Consider the following 17,203-nt stretch of genomic DNA (forward strand, 5'->3'; position numbering starts at 1 on the left):
TCCCCGGCTGGGGATTGGGGATCAGGTAATGAGGAGTCAAAGACTTAGAATTTCGGTCAGCTCTGGTGGGGGGCATATTTATTGCCCACCAGAGCATTTTCCGAGTGTCAGGGAGGCCACAGGTGCAAACCAGGGTTGTCCCAGGAAAGTGAGGGGCTGTGATCACCTGGGGTGCATAAATATTTTTAGTCTACATTTTTTTGAGATGCCTGACACTCATGTTTTCTTAGCCAAAAGGTTAAACAGTGGTTAAGGACACATGTTGTGGAGCCGGACACCTGTAGAACCCTAGGTGTCCGATTTAGCTGTGGGACTTTGGACAATGCACTTGACATCTCTGGGACATGGTGTACCCCTCTGTAAAATGGTCATAACAGGACCCACATCTTAGGTTCTTGTGCATTAGGTGAGCTAAAACATGTGTGTGGTACGCAGAATAATGGCCCTCCCAGAAGGTCTACATTTTTTTTTTTTTTGAGACGGAGTCTCACTTTGTCGCCCAGGCTGGAGTGCAGTGGTGCCATCTCGGCTCACTGCAAGCTCCGCCTCCCAGATTCAGACCATTCTCCTGCCTCAGCCTCCCAAGTAGCTGGGACTACAGGCACCCGCCACCACGCCCAGCTAATTTTTTTTTTTGTATTTTTAGTAGAGATGGGGTTTCACTGTGTTAGCCAGGATGGTCTCGATCTCCTGACTTCGTGATCCACCTGCTTAGGCCTCCCAAAGTGCTGGGATTACAGTCGTGAGCCACCGCACCCAGCAGGTCTACATCTTAATCTCTGGAACCTGCGAGTATGTTAGGTCACGTGGCTGGGAGGAGGTGGGAATTGTTAAGCTAATCAGCTGCTTGTCAGATGGGGAGGTTCGGGTGGGCCTGTGTCCTCACAAGGGGCCTGTACGTCAAAGAGGAAGTCAGGAGAGTCACAGTGATGTGATGTGAGAAGGACATGGCTGACCATGGCCGGATCTGAAGATGGTGGAAGGGGCCACAAGCCGAGGTATGTGGGCAGGGTCTAGATGCTGGAATAGGGAAGGGAACAAATTCTCCCCAAGAGCCTCAAGAAGGTAAGCCTCAGACCTTACCACATTTTAATTTTATCCCAGTGAGACCCACTTCAGACTGCTGGTCTCTAGAGCTATAAGATCATAAATGTGTGTTGGGTTCAGCCACCAAGTTTGTGGTCATTGGTTATGACAGCAACAGGAAAGTAACACAGCGTGCAAGTACTGGGAAGAAAGCTGGGGCACAGTAAATGCTCTTCAAATGTTCATATCATTAACAGTGGCAGGAGATGGCACAGTGCGGAGCTCCAGAGGATGGGATCTAGGGCTAGCCGGCTTGGCTTCCAATCCTGGGCCTACCATTTCACAAGCTGTGGGGCCTTGGGCAAAGTGCTTAATCTTTCTGTGCTTCTATTTCCTCATTTGTAAAGGGAGGGTCATATTAACAGTATCATGTACAGGCTGGGCGCGGTGGCTCATGCCTGTAATCCCAGCACTTTGGGAGGCCGAGGTGGGTGGATCATGAGGTCAGGAGATTGAGATCATCCTGGCTAACAAGGTGAAACCCCGTCTCTACTAAAAATACAAAAATTAGCCAAGCATGGTGGCGGGCACCTGTAGTCCCAGCTACTCAGGAGGCTAAGGCAGGAGAATGGTGTGAACCCGGAAAGCGGAGCTTGCAGTGAGCCGAGATTGCGCCACTGCACTCCAGCCTGGGCAACACAGTGAGACTCCATCTCAAAAAGAAAAACAAAAAAACAAGCAAAAAAAACACCAGTATCACGTACAGAGCCACAGTGAGGGTTAATAAGCTCACAGATACAGCTCTTTGAATAGTGTCTGCTCAAAAGTATTTGCTAAAATACTAGTTGTAATAACTTCTGATTGTTGAGAAGAGGGGTGAGCAAACTGCCGCCCAGGGGTCCGATCCAGCCCACAGCCAGTTGTGCATAACTGGTGTTTTCCTGGAGGACACCCAGGCCCATTTGTTTATGAATGGTCTGTAGCTGCTTTCACGGTACAATGCAGAATTACATGGCTGTGACTGAGACAGTATGGCCCGCAACACCGGGAATATTTATTCTCTGACCTTTTGCAGAAAACGTTTGCTGGTTAAGACAAAGCTGACCTTTTGACTACAGGAACCATGGAAAGCGGAGAAAAATATCCAATTTTAGAAGGGGCGAAATAATGATGGAAAAAAAAATAAACTGAGCCAAGTTTTATTTGAAGAATCTTACCAAGCTGGCTATCATTTTTTCAGGCACCTGCTACGTAACAGCCACTGTGATGGCACATAATACAATTCCATTGTATGGGTGAAGGGAGGACAGCTAAAGCTGTGAGTACCTCCCACCAGACTGAGCTGCTTCTCTGCAGTCCTGGGGTGGGACTGGAATGGGCTGGGGCTGCTGGGATCACAATCCTGCACTGCTTCCCTCCACTGGCTGGAATCTGGTGAAAGGTAGCAGGTGCCCTGTACTTATTACCGAGGGCATGAAAACTTACGAGGAAAACCAGTTTTCAGGAAATATCTCTGGAGCCTTTGTCATTCCAGACCTTTCTTGTCAGCTTTTCAAGGTGTCATGGGCTGCTAATCCCACAGGCTCTGAGTCAACCTGATTTTCTATTCCAAGCATCCTCTGCATCAAAAAGTGGACTGGCACGAAAGCAGGTAAACTCAGGGCGATGCATGAAAGAGAGAAACGACTCTCATTGAAAGGAAAATGTTATGGCATAAGTCAGAATGATTTTTAAATCAGCTCAAACTTATTTTTCTTACATCAAAGACTTGGGAGAATAAACTTCTTTCTCATCCCACTGTTCGTCTTCCCTGGAGGCATCACTGTTCCTCTGTTTAACAAATGACTCCTGGGGAATAAATCTGCAGTTGTGAAAAATGCTTTATAATCGAGCTGCAGCTGGGGAGATGATTTGGGAAGAAGCTAGAAGAAGAAGAGAAAGTAGGGATGGGGGCGGATGGGGAGGGAGGAATGGGGGAAAGAAGGTCACAGGGACCATATTTATCTGTCATTTAAGGCTCCAGGAGTTCTGCAGTCTGGGTTGGTTTGGGAGAGTTACTTAATTCAAGAGCTTTTCTCTAAGGGGATAAGGAGAAAGAGAAGACAAAAGACTTGGGATCCTAGCAGGAGGGTGGCAGCCGGTAGCTTTGCTTGGGACATCCATTGCTGTCAGCAGTGCTTTCAGCAGTTGCTTTTGGTTACCAGGGTCATTTTGATTCCTTATTTTCTATTAGAAAGGGTTAATCTGGAAGTTGTAGAGTGCTCCACCATATGTTATCCAGTCAACACACTGGCCCAATTATAGGACCAGAGTCACAAGCTTGTATGGAATCCACGCTCTTTTATGTATTAACTTCTCAGGCCTTAAAAAGAAGGTGTACTCATTCAAACCCCTCACCCTCAATTTGTCATTGTGAAAGCTCAAAAGCGGCCAAGCAGAGGGCTGAGTGGAAAATGATGGTACAATAATAATACGTTAAAACCCAATAGCACAATCCAGCCAGTGAAGCACCTGCTGAGTAACATCATATCTGATCCTTTCAACAGCCTTGGCATTCAGCTATGATTATGCTCCTTGTCACAGAGTTGAGGTCAGTTGGATACGGTGCTCCAGCCAGTGGGAGGTGGAGATGGCACAGTCCACTGGCACTGTCTTGATGCCAGCTCAGGGCTCTTCTTACTCCACCAGGGATATCTGGGTTTTCTGACTCCAGCCCTGAATACTCCCAATTATTTCAACTTCCTCTTTCGGGGAAAATGTGGACATTAGAAAAGATGATCTACCAAGTCTCCCAGGGTTTTAGGAATCTGGTCATCTGACAGAAAGAAGATGTTTGTGCCATGTTGGTTCTTGAACCATGGCTCCTGAAAGATGCCTTAATCTTTGGTGCTGGTGGCTGCACTTAGCCAAAGCATGAGGCTGTTGACTCTTATTTTATTTTCAGCTGCAAGGTCCAGCTAGTATCAAAGCTCTTTTCGTAGCCATCACAGTAAAAGGTATAGTCTCCCAGTGCCTCACTCACCACTCTGAATATGACGATGCTGAGCATTGCCGCTTCAGTGATTTACCTTCAGGAGCCCTTTGAAAACACACGTGTCTATTATGCTAACAAGCACTTGTAAATATTCAAGACATCTTGACTGGTCACTTGTTTAGGAATTTAATTTTCCTGTCGATGATACTAAATGGTCTAAAATGGTCACTTAAGGCCTTCTGTGAAAGGGGAATGCTTACTCTTTGTTACATTATGTTCATCTTTGAAACTAAAAACACACAGTCAGTGAATGGATGTGAACCTAACTGAGCAGAAGTTAAAAGATGACAAGTGGTGCTCATAATTGGGGTGAACTAGTACTCAAAGGGCTGACGTCCCAGAGGTACCTTGCATTCAGATCTCTGGGGAGTAAGGCTCAGGCATCAGTGATTTTCTAAATTTCTTGGTAACCCTAATATGTAGTCAGGGTTGAGAAGTGCTATGCTAACTTATACACACAGCCAATTAATGACTACATGGATAGAAACACTTTTATTTGTTCTTTATCTAACTTTGTAACTAAATTACATTATACCAGATTCCCAATTAGAGAGTCATATTAAAGCTCTATCTACTATGGCAGGTTCTTAATCTAAGATGTACATCAAATTACCTGATGAACTTTTAAAGGTACACAAACTTGTGACCAGAGTTAGACAGTTGGGTTAGGAGGACTGCAATAGGGTCTGCGCAGATGTATTTACATGAACACTCCAAAGGCAATTCTAATAAAGAGTCAGAATGAAAACCATAGGATTAAGGTCACGGTTCATAACCAGGGCCAATTTTGCTCCCCGCAGGACATGTGGCAATGTCTGGAGACACTGTTGTTTGTTACTGGGGTGGGGATGGGGGCTGCTACTGGTATCCAGTGGGCGGAAGCCAGGGAGGTTGCTAAGCATCCTGCAATGCACAAGACAGTCACATGACAAAGAATAATTCACCCCAAAATGTCAATAAGGGTGGCTCTTGAGAAATCCTTATTAAGAAATCACATTTATTACCTGCATTACTTTATGACTATTGGTAAAGTTTGTGTTTATAACAGGATATTATGAAATTACAAACATATGAATGAATCAAACTTATTTAAGACTAAATAAAATAGCTCAAACACTGGAAAAGCCCACCCAATTCTATTCTGGCTTGTGAACTAAGACACTGAATAGACTTTGCTGATTTATTTTGTTGGGAAGCCCCATTTATTTAGCATTGTGACATTTATTTAGATCTTGCAGGCCTTTTAAAATGGCACTTAGTGTAATCAACAGTTGTTAAAAAGCAAGTTTATAAGAATATGGGATTATTCAAATCGCAAGTCTGGGCGTGGTGGCTCATGCCTGTAATCCCAGCACTTTGGGAGTCTGAGGTGGGTGGATCACTTGAGGTCAGGTGTTTGAGACCAGCCTGGCCAATGTGGTAAAACCCGATCTCTACTAAAAATACAAAAAAATAGCCGGGTGTGGTGGTGCACGCCTGTAATCTTAGCTACTCAGGAGGCTGAAGCAGGAGAATCACTTGATCCCAGGAGGTGGAGGTTGCAGTGAGCCTTGATTGCACCACTGCACTCCTGGGTGACAGAGCCTGGGTGACAGAGCGAGACTCTGTCTCAAAAAATAAAAAAAAAAGCAGGTAGTTTTAACACCTTGTCTTTTCTGTTGAAAGTGGATTACATTAAAAAAAAAACTAGAAGCTTGTGAGCAACGTGGTATTCAAGTTTATACACAACTGGAACACCTGTGGTTTGAGTAACTTAGAACAATCTGCATATTTACTCACAGCTAATCAGAAGTTAGGTTACATATCTAGTTCCATGCTAGAATTAGAAGCCCAGTCTAAAAAGTGTTGGATTCTTATAAGGAAACCAGGAGAGAGTTCAGAAGGAAAGTCTGAAATACTGCGTTGGCTCTCCAGGGTTGTTAGCTATTGTTGAGTCCCGTGGGAGTCTTTATTCTCAAACATGTTTAATCTACGCCAGCACAACCAACCTTGCTATCGATCTCACTGCTCCCCAGCGCAGACTGGATCACGTACAGCAAGGCATCCGTAAGCCCATCACACTCTCTCATCCTTCTGCGGGCCTCCTCTCCGGCCGAACTAACATTCCTGCAAAGCAAAAGGACACGTCAGCGATCTTCACGGTTGTCACCAAAAGAATGTCTTTCCATGCCCAGCTGCTCTCATAGTTTGAAAGTAAATGCATTTTTCCCCACTTTTTCAGAATGCTTATCAAGAATATATCTTTAATGAAAAGGGATGGCTTCCACAAAACACATCCCAGAGTTGGGTAAGTCACAGATGTCTGTAATGCAACTCCTGGAATAGACAATGAAGAACTCCTAATACAGGATCTGTGAGTCCCATGACCGTGGAGGGTGGGGGACCTTCAGAAAGTCTTCTAGGTTTACTCCATGTACAATCAGAAGCTTTTTGATTCAAAGGATTCCTCTTTGAGAGGTCTGAAACACTTTCAAAGACAGAACGTGTAACTTCTGAAATATTTTAGACATCTAAATTTGTCTGCCACAAAAGATACCTACCTTGGCCCAGCCAGAAGTAGACTTCTAGGAATTCATTCTAAGGACATAGTTAGAGGTTTCTGTGACAATTTAGTCATTGGGATGTGCATGATACCTCTTATGAGAAGGGGCTGCTCCAAGCTCTTTTCTGTACTAGCACATGCTGAGCTAATGGCAACAGATGGGGTCTACTGTAATGAAATGTGTGGCTACGAAGCAGAGAGATCTTCTAGTCCTACAAGAGACAGAGATAATCTGAAGGAAAATCTTGGGGTGCTTTTAGTTACTCTACCACCTGAGCATATGTTGTTCTTCTCCTACCCACAGTTAGCATATGGTTCCAGTAGAGAATTTCTGCAATGACTTACTACAGACAACACAACCTGTAAAAGGGAGGCTGCAGGAGATGACTTGGTGGGTGGTACAAAGGGACTGAAAGAATTTAAGGACCTTGGGAACAGTGGTAGAAAAAGAAGGACGATTCTCAAACTTTGGGAGCATTGGAATCCTCTGGAGGTGTGTGCAGTACAGACTGCTGGCTCCATGCTGGAGTCTCTGACTCAGAATGTCTGGGGTAGAGTCAGATAACTTGCATATCCTTGGTGATGCTGATGTTGAGAACTCAGACCCCAGCTCTCTAGGGAGGGTCTGGCTGGGAGGAGGGTGGTGTTCTTTGCTGAGTGCTGGGGCAGCCATGAGGCAGATCCCAAGGATCAGTAAGCCTGGACGGACGGAGTCTGGAGAAGTTGAATGAAATGAATCTCCAGCCCGCTATAATTGACCCAGGTAGTCTCATTTCATATTCACAACATCTTTTGCTGTTGTAATAAATTCTGTTTTACAGATGATAAAACCGAGCCTCAGAGGTTGTCCAAGGCCACACAGTAAGTGTGTCTCTGCTTCAGATGGCCAAGATACTGGAGATCAAACCCAGAGAGGACCAAGGAATGAGATTTTGAGGAATCAATCTATTTGCAATTAGCCTCCCCCTTCACACTCTCTTGGCTCTTTGAACCTCCTTTACTGATCACCATTGATTTTGTATTGGAATTATTTGGCTGTGACCTCATTACTGCACTGAGACTTTCTGGAGGGTAGAAGGCATGTCAGTCTTACGTCTCTACCTAGCATTCAGCTGAGGAGGAGCTGGAACAAAACCTGTGAAGATGGGAAAGAAAGGGCTTCAGGCCTGATGTCAAATATGAATGCAGAATATGATTTTTTAAGAATTAAAATAAAATAAAACAGGTTTCATGTTAAAATGCTACTGAACATAAATAGTTTTTTGATACCTAAAAAGTTCCACAGACATGTTAAGATAGGCTCTATCAGCAGCATTTTTGTGTAACACTGGGAAAGGTTATACAATTCAAATTAGTATTTTTGGCATTTGCTGATCTTCGAATATAAACAAAATTTCTCAGCTTCTTAGATAATATAACTAGGCAAATACTGACAGAATTTTTATGTAAAATTTTATAAATTCCATCCTGTGATGGCCAACCTTTGTTTCTGACACAATCCGTGGTGGTGGCCAGAGAGGAACTAACTTTCTGCTAGGGAAAAGGTGGTGACAGGCATTTGGATATTATTTTAAACTAAAAGAATGGCCCTTTTAAAGGAGCATTTTAGATCATTCCTTCTTGAAATGATTTTCACCAGGTTGAGCTGTGAAGCTGTTAAAATAATAAGTTTGTCAAAGATTCTGAATCGGACCTCTTTGGCCAGAAGAACTTTGCATGGCAATGTGTGATTATGTTTCACTCTTTAGCGTAGCAAGTTAGTATTTCCAAATAGAATTAATGAAATTCAGGCTGGAAAGCAACTTAGGGTAGCGTGTGTACACCCTGATCTGAAAAAAACCCTCTGCAGCTCTTCTTTGACTAATGAGCTCAGTCTTTCCTTCGAGTATCCTTTTTTTGGAGGCAGGCTGCCTCCCGATTCACCAATAAGCTTCCTAATAATCAGCCCTAATTTCATTGGTAATCATTAAATGCGCAAGACCAACCAATAGGAAATAATCAAAATGAACAACTTAACATCAGAAGTTGTCAATACTAATCTTAGTGTTTTTCTTTATTCTAGTTTCTATTCCATTCTAGTCCAGTCTCCTCCAAAATTTAAAAAGTTATTAATTGGCTACTATATTACAATGTGTAAGATATTGAAAAATGAGAAAGATTAATAACTTAAGGTCTCAGCAGAGAAGGGGAGTGACTGAGATATGCCCACACCCACACACCACCTATGATATAGACTTCAAGAGGGGTTTATCATACTGTCTGCAGGGGTGATGAGGCTCAGTATACATATAGACTTCAAGAGGGGGTTATCATGCTGTCCGCAGGGGTGATGAGGCTCAGTTTACATATAGACTTCAAGAGGGGGTTATTATACTGTCTGCAGGCATGGTGAGGCTCAGTATACATATAGACTTCAAGAGGGGGTTATCATACTGTCTGCAGGCATGGTGAGGCTCAGTATACATACAGACTTCAAGAGGGGGTTATCATACTGTCTGCAGGCATGATGAGGCTCAGTATACATATAGACTTCAAGAGGGCATTATCATACTGTCTGCAGGCATCATGAGGCTCAGTATACATACAGACTTCAAGAGGGGGTTATCATGCTGTCCGCAGGGGTGATGAGGCTCAGTTTACACATAGACTTCAAGAGGGGGTTATTATACTGTCTGCAGGCATGGTGAGGCTCAGTATACATACGGACTTCAAGAGGGGGTTATCATACTGTCTGCAGGCATGATGAGGCTCAGTATACATATAGACTTCAAGAGGGGGTTATCATACTGTCTGCAGGCATGAAGAGGCTCAGTATACATATAGACTTCAAGAGGGCATTATCATACTGTCTGCAGGCATCATGAGGCTCAGTATACATACAGACTTCAAGAGGGGGTTATCATACTGTCTGCAGGCATGATGAGGCTCAGTATACATACAGACTTGAAGAGGGAGTTATCATATTGTCCACAGGCATGATGAGGCTCAGTATACATTTTTATATAAACTGTCTCTTTTCAATGGGTAATGGTTTCCTATAGGCCTTTGGGCTTGGGTTTCCACTTTTAATCAACTATACCTCAGTGCATGAAACATATCTTAAGAGAATATTTGATTTTCACATTGATGGTAAGGAGGGTTTCCTGTTCCTCCGTCTTCCCCACAAACACAAGTTCTACTCTTTCAACCACAAATTTCAGCTTTTTATTGTTGTTGGTTAAGACTTTTGATCAACATGTTAAGGTGAAGTCATGTCAGCTTATGATTGAAATAGCATAATCATGTTAGTACATGATACAGCTATAAGCATCACGACTTGAACACAGCTCAAATTTTTGTCTCTACACCTTTACTATGAAACTTAACAAGATGTTTCACTGTTTAAAAATAAACACCCTGATAACCTTCCGCGATGCTCACTAAATGGTTAGTTGTAATCATGGTCCTTAGTGTTTGACAATTAATCGATGTTCAATCTAGAAAGTTCCTCCCTCCCATTGTACTTAAACCATCTTCTGCCCATCATGAGGAAGGTGACTTCTATGTCTGGTTAGAAATGGGTATGGAAAAATTCTATGCATAAACATAGTATTAAATACCTGTAGATTATTTGTTAGAAGCACAAAAATGTGCATAATATCTCATCCTTATTAGTAATCTTTACAATTGTGACTGAATTGTCAGTTGCTATGTCATTGGGAAGTTCCTGCTAAAAGTGGATTCTATAATCTTTTTATCTAATAGATAAAAAATGAAACAATTCATTTTTATGTCTTCCAATTAAAAGACCAATCTATTTTTTATTTTAATGCAACTAAACTGCTTCCTTTCCCCTGTCTTCTGTGCTGCTTGAAATCTCATTTCTTTGAATCTCCATCACTCAGTGCTCTCCTAGGACCCAATATGGAACTCAGACCATATGTTCACCTGTATGACTATGGCATTTTCCATGAAAGATGTGTCTCTGCTTCAGATGGCCAGGATACTGAAGATCAAACCACAGAGAAAACCAAGGAATGCGATATTGGGTAATCAATGTATTTGTAATTAGCCTCTCCCTTCACACACTCTTAGCTCTTTGAACCCCCTTTACTGATCATCATTTATTTTGTATTGGTATTATTTAGGCTGTGACCTTATTACTGCACTGGGACTTTCTGGAGAGTAGAAAGCATGTCATTCTCATGTTTATACCTAGCATTCAGCTGAGTGTGTGACACATAGTTGGCTCTTATTGAGAATTCAGCCCTTCCATCGGATTGGAATTCAGGAAAGCAGGGGCACATTTACTCTGTGACTGACTGTGCTCTATGCTTACAGAATAAATATCAGATGTTTGTTCCAGCATCTGAATACTGGCTTCTTAAACTGTACCTTGTGTTACAAGCCTCATCCTGAGTTATTCGATTCGAGGCAGTTTCAACTTGCAAAAAAAAAAAAAAAAAAAAAAAAGAAGATGCAATTGAAGATAGCATACAGCATCGAAAGTAAAATTAGCTCAAGATATAAACTTTCTTATGATTGTTCACAAGTTTGTGGCCTGGAGCCAGTCAGATATTTCCCAGTTTCTCACCCGTCTACAACCTCAGGCTTGGAGGAAGAGCTTTCACAGCCTGGCTCAAGGCTAGGTTGTCTTCCTATGTGTGTTTCCTCCTCTCCTCTCTCCCTCACCTTCTCCTTGGCCTTCAGGGTCTGGACTCCACTGGAGTTGTCTCATACCCAGCCTACTTACATGTCCTTGAGCCCTGGGTCCAGCCCTGCTATAATCACCGTCCATCAGGTGGCCCAGCCCTTCACATCCCTGGGCAGGTGCTCCCTGAGCTCCTACATCTCATCTTCCAATTTATAACCATCAGAGCCCACATGCTGGGTCTCTGCAGGATCTGGCCTGGGTTCCTGAGACCATATACTAGTTTGAGGAGTGGGGTGGGCTGTCTGGAGGGTGTTAGAGAACAGAACTAGGTTTAAGTGATACAGAGAGTCCCAAGGCACAGTCGAAATATGAAGTCACATACTTAGTACATCCTTGATGCAACCCAGCAAGGCAGGCCGGGGAGGCAGAAGACACCAGAGATGATGGCATGGACCAGAGACAAGACCCGACCCTGGGGATATCTGGGACCCCTCAGGGCAGAGCTGAGGGCCTCTGGACGCTTGACCAAGGATAAGGAGAGGCTGTCTGGGGTTCCCAGGCCCACTGATCCCTCCCCCTGGAATGTTCTTCCTTCCACCTTGAAGCCATCAACTCTGACAGTCGCAGTTGCCAGGGCTCAATCCAAGCACTGCCTTTTCTACCTTCTAAGCCTTGCCTCAGCCCCGCTACTCCTTCCTTCATAGCTCCAGGCACAAGCTTCTCTTAGAGCACCTGTAACACACGATGTTTGAGTCTGGTCCCACAAGGCGTTAGGAGGTAGGGGGGAGCATCATCTTATTTGGTTGTTTGTGCTCCCCACTGTGCAGGACACAGTAGGAACTCACTGGATATCGACTGGATGAAAGAGCATATGGTTCTTTTCAGGACTCTTTCTAGACCAGTGGTTTCTAACTAGGATGACTGTGCCACCAGGGAATATTTTTGGTTGTCACCGCTGGGTGAGTGTTGGGGACATTACAGGTATCTCATGGGTAGAGGCAGCCAGGGCTGCTGCTAACCATCCCACAATGCTCAGGACCGCCCCCACCACAAGGCACACCAACTGTTTCGAGGCTGAGAGGTCTGCTCTGGATAGCTGGGCTCCATGAGGATCTAATCTACATGTGTGCTTCCCCAGCACCTAACCTGTGCTCAGCCCTGTGGCTTCTCAAACCTATGCTCCTCTGCTGCATCAGAATCAGCTTTGGAACTTGATTAAAATACAAAGGCGCAGGCCCTTCCCCTATACTTCGATTAGCCCCATTCTCAGTGTGTTTCACTGGTCTCCAGCTGATGAGAACACATTCCAAAGGTGAGAACCACGGCCTTAGCCCACGGTAGGAAATTCAATGTAGAAAGGTAGAGTACTTCTTGAATGGCCATGAAGCCATGTGGTTGTCTGCCGTGTGCTATGTGATGTATAGACTCTGAACAACACTCCCCAGGCTCTTCCTGACAGGATGGGACCATGGCCCCCACACACACCAGTTATGGCCTTTAGACCAATGGCCATCAGCTTCTAACAGTCAACCAGCAAATGATGAGAAATAACACTAAACTTGTGAGGGGGGATCTCACAAGTAGAATATAAATATGGAGCATCTCAATTTTTTGACCATGTAATTACCTGCTCAGAAATTGATGGAAATTTTTTAACTCATGACAATCTTTTAATTCAACAACACAGGCACCCCCAGTAACAAGATCTCCAGAACTCCCAGCCTCTCCTGCCTGCTCTCTCTTGCTTAGGCTAAGCAGAGACTGAACAGACCTAATAGCCACCCCTTCAAAGAGCCATATTATTAGCAGCCAAATCGATTATCAAGTATTAATTACACGTAAAAATGCAAAAAATTGGCTCTTTGGAGTTTGATGCCTATAGTTAGCTCCTTTCTATGGAGAACATCCTTACATCCTCGATGGCTTGAATTTATCATAAATTACCTGATCTGAGTAAGCGTGAGAATGGGAAATTATGCCAATCATGCTTTTCTTGATTCCACGAAGCACACTTGCTTTTGCTTCAAAAACATTAAATTTTAAAGAGATCTTCTATCCGCACCTAAATCAGGAGTTAAAAACTCTCTGTAAAGGATCAGAGAATAAATATTTCAGGCTTTGCGGGCCACACAGGGTGTCTGCCACTTTTTCTTCTCTCCTCCTCTTTCTCCTTCTTTCAACAACCTTTTAAAAAATGTAAAACCTGTTCTTACTTGAAGCCATACAGAAACGGGTCACTGGCACGATCAACCCCTGACCGAGATTCTCATCTGAAGCTCAGATATAGGATTCAGGAGGGTGTCTGTGAACTCCTGATATTTTGTTCCAAGTTTTGTATATTTTTATATGAACGTTATGCATGGTTTTTTGTTTTTATTTTCTGTGCTAGAGGTACAGAACTTTCAGCATATTCTGAGGCTGGGATCCTAAACTGTCTAAAAACATCTCACCAAAATAAGTGGTTTGAGCAGCCCCTGCTTGGAGCAGCACGCTGCTCTCCTAAATCTAGAGTCTGGGTTTCAGGAATCAAATGTATTTGCCTCCTCAGGGAAACTGCAGCTCTGCCTTGTGTCCTCCCACAAGGCCTTGGGAAACTTTGTCTGTGGTTTCCAAAATCGTTGTCCAAAAAGCCCATCCTTTTCTTCCGTGCAGGAAGATTGTCCTCTTTGTTGAGTGCCCAGGGGTGGGGAAGGAAGGGGTGTCTTCGCCCAGCCACTGGGTCTGCTGACTCCACCTGGCCTTTACTGGAGTGACAGTAATCCAGCCACAGCCTCTCTCTCTAGGTGCAGAGGTTGCAGGGCTAGGGGGGCAGCATGAGACCCTCCAAGTCTGTCCATCCCCTTCATTCTTCCACGAGGGCTCATCCCTTTGATTTGTAGCTTCTTTGAAAAAAGGGAGTGGCTGGCTTCCTTATTATTCAAAATGTTCACAAAGGTGGCTTGTCCTGTACCTGCTGCGGTGCACATAGCTGCGCTACTTAGCTGTGAAGGCGCTTTCTTCGGTTTGGCCTCCTCACCCGGGAGGTGCTGCTGGGAATGGTGTGGACATCACAGGGGATCTGCAGTGACACAGGGCAGCTGCTCAGCGCCGGGCTGGTTTCTTCTCAGTAAACGTTAGCTGAGCAGCTGCTCCACCAGAGACCTCCCAGCCCAGAGGGGAGAAACATGCCAGGTGGGTTACCAGCACCCCACAGGAAAAGTGTCTCCCGCAAATGTGTGAGAGGAAAGAACAGAAGGTTTCACAGTAGCATTGGCAATTTTAGTCATTTATTTTTTAAAAATCAAAAACTAATGTAAAAATAATAAGACAGTGGGGGAAATGTAGAACTAAAAGTGATGTCCACACTCTTCGCTTTCCCTTAAGGAAATCACTGTGACCATTTGGTGTTTATCATTCAAGATTATTTTCCACTCGTATTAATGAACCATGTAGGTAAGATTCTGTTTTTTACCATAACAATTCCTCAGGCAACTGGCTTTTACCCCTCAAAAGTTTATCTCTGTCTCTGTTCATGATGGTAGCTACAGTTATTGAATGACTTTTGGTATCTCATGGTATAAATAGATTGGCCGGGCACGGTGGCTCACACCTATAATCCCAGCACTTTGGGAGGCCGAGGCAGGCGGATCACCTGAGGTCGGGAGTTCGAGACCAGCCTGACCAACATGGAGAATCCCTGTCTCTACTAAAAATACAAAATTAGCTGGGCATGGTGGCGCATGCCTGCAATCCCAGCTACTTGGGAGGCTGAGGCAGGAGAATTGCTTGAACCCGGGAGGCGGAGGTTGCGGTGAGCTGAGATCACGCCATTGCACTCCAGCCTGGGCAACAAGAGTGAAACTCTGTCTCAAAAAAAAAAAAAAAAAAAGAAAATAGATCACAATTCATAATTTTTTAAATTAATACCCTGTTAATGAATATCCAGATTATTTCTAATTTTTTACTGTATTATGTAACGTTTGGTTCAATTTTGGAGGAGATATGGGCTTTAGAGGAATCATTCTAGGAAGATAAAATAGCAGAGATAAATAATTTCAAATCAACAAAGCAGCCAACCTTGACTGGGTGCCTGCTTTCTTCCATACGCAATGCTAAGTCCTGGGATAAACTGATGAGAGTACCTGGCTTGTGACCTTTAGAAGGTCACCGTCCAGCAAGGTAAACAGACATTATATTTCATGTGAGTAACCACGATATCATCAGCATGTAACTAGCAGTGTGAAGAATTTGGGAACCAATCTTCTTTGGAAGTGACATCTAGATATACAACAGAAAACAAATATAGGCTGAAATGGATGAAAATTTTACTCTTCATCTGTTTTAGTAAAATATTTCCTTAAGTTGTAATTCTGTAAATTTAGACATCAGTTATTTTCCTTCACACTTACAGCAGCAAGTCATGGGTTGTAACTTAAAAAATAAGGACACGGAACATAATAAACATGTTTCCAGCAAAAAAGCAGCTCATGCAATGTAAATGGAAAGTATTAAAAATGCGTACTTTTAGATGCAAAGGGCAAGGCTTAAAGTACAGGCACAGGCTTGGGCTAAGTTCCAGGTGAACAGCCTGTGCAAATACCATCCACGCACATCCGTGCAGGGGTGGGGTCTGCAGGCTCCAACCAAGGACAGGACCCGGCAGGGAGCCATGGCATTCTGTGGCAAATGTTAATTTTGGCATATAATTCTCCATTTTTACTAAGCCTGGCATCCTCAGCCAGTGCAACATGTCTACTAAAACTGTGGCTGGCTCATGGTGGACCAAGGGCAAATCTTGTTAATGGCCTTTTACTCAACCACATTCCCTGTGCTAAGTGCTTCCTGAGATCTGGCCACAGGACAGCCCAGGTGGATTGCTGCAAATCCTGGGCCATCCCTCACCAGAGGTACCACTCCTGCCTCTTGTAGTTCCACGGCAGGTGGAAATGCAGTTCTGTCCTTGTTGTTCTGTGCAGGTGGAAATGTGTGACGTTTGCACGATACTCAAAAGTGGACTGAAGCAGGGCTTCTTCCCCCACCAGCCTGATGCATTCAAGTCCCTTACAAGAGGCATTTCCAGTGTCATCTTTTTCTGACATCTGACCCGGAGGGCAAAGCTGAGGCTGACGTTCGATAAGCTCTGGCCTGGAAACCCAATGGCATTGGCTGGGCTGGGTTTCCAAGCTGCTTTGGAGCAGCGACTCCATTTTATTTTCAATTCCCCCTTTTAGAACTGGCGTGTCTATAATTGTTATCCTATGTCGTCCCATCACTGCATGTTGGGAGCAGATATGTTGCTTCCTTATTTTCACGGGTTCACAGACGGAGAGAAGTTCTTCCCCAGGAGCTGTACTTAACAGATTACTCATCCAGCTCGGATTTGGATGATTCAGATTTTGGACTTTTGAGCTGAAGAGATTTAAGACTTTGAGTTGATGCTGTAATGGGATGAAACCTTTGGGGACTGTGGATGGAATGAAAGTATGTGGCATGAATGTGACTCTTTGGAGGCCAGAGGGTGGACTGTGGTAGGCCAGAGAACAGCCCCTCCAAGAGGTCTATAACTTAATTCTTGGAGTTTGTGAACAGGTTACTTTATATGGACAAAAGAAAAAAAAAAGACGTTGCAGATGGAATTAAGGTTACAAAGTTTAAAATAGGGAGACTTTCCCTATTTTGTCCCTGGAAAATCTCCCTATTTTATTCTCTGCTTTCCCTGGCTGGAGTCAGAGAGGTGCAGCAGAAGGGATGGCAGAGATCCCAAGAGTAAAGGTTCAGCTCCCAGCTGCTAGCTTCAACATATGGGGTAGCCACAGGCAAAGGGGAGGGAGAGGCCATTAGGAGTGCAGGAGCTGAGGGCAGCTCTCAACTGGCCACCACCAAGCAAGTGGAGACCTCAGTCTCATGGTCATAAGGAACAAGGTTCTGCTAACAACCTGCAGTAGCTTGGATTCTTCCCCAGAGCTGCTAGTAAGGAGAACGATCCCAC

The 17,203-nt window shown here is 44.1% G+C and overlaps 1 protein-coding gene across 4 annotated transcripts in view; it reads right to left on the reverse strand.

The window, feature by feature from the left end:
* CTNND2 (catenin delta 2) overlaps nt 1-17,203 on the reverse strand; it is a 938,532-nt gene that overhangs the window by 140,420 nt on the left and 780,909 nt on the right. For all 4 annotated transcript variants that reach the window (XM_034959739.4, XM_034959737.3, XM_034959738.3 and 1 more), the window contains one exon: nt 6,049-6,166. In XM_034959739.4, coding sequence (XP_034815630.1) covers nt 6,049-6,166 — 118 coding nt within the window. The remainder of the gene's footprint in view (nt 1-6,048; nt 6,167-17,203) is intronic.

Source organism: Pan paniscus, chromosome 4, assembly GCF_029289425.2.
Source record: "Pan paniscus chromosome 4, NHGRI_mPanPan1-v2.0_pri, whole genome shotgun sequence".
NCBI classification, from domain to species: Eukaryota; Metazoa; Chordata; class Mammalia; order Primates; family Hominidae; genus Pan; species Pan paniscus.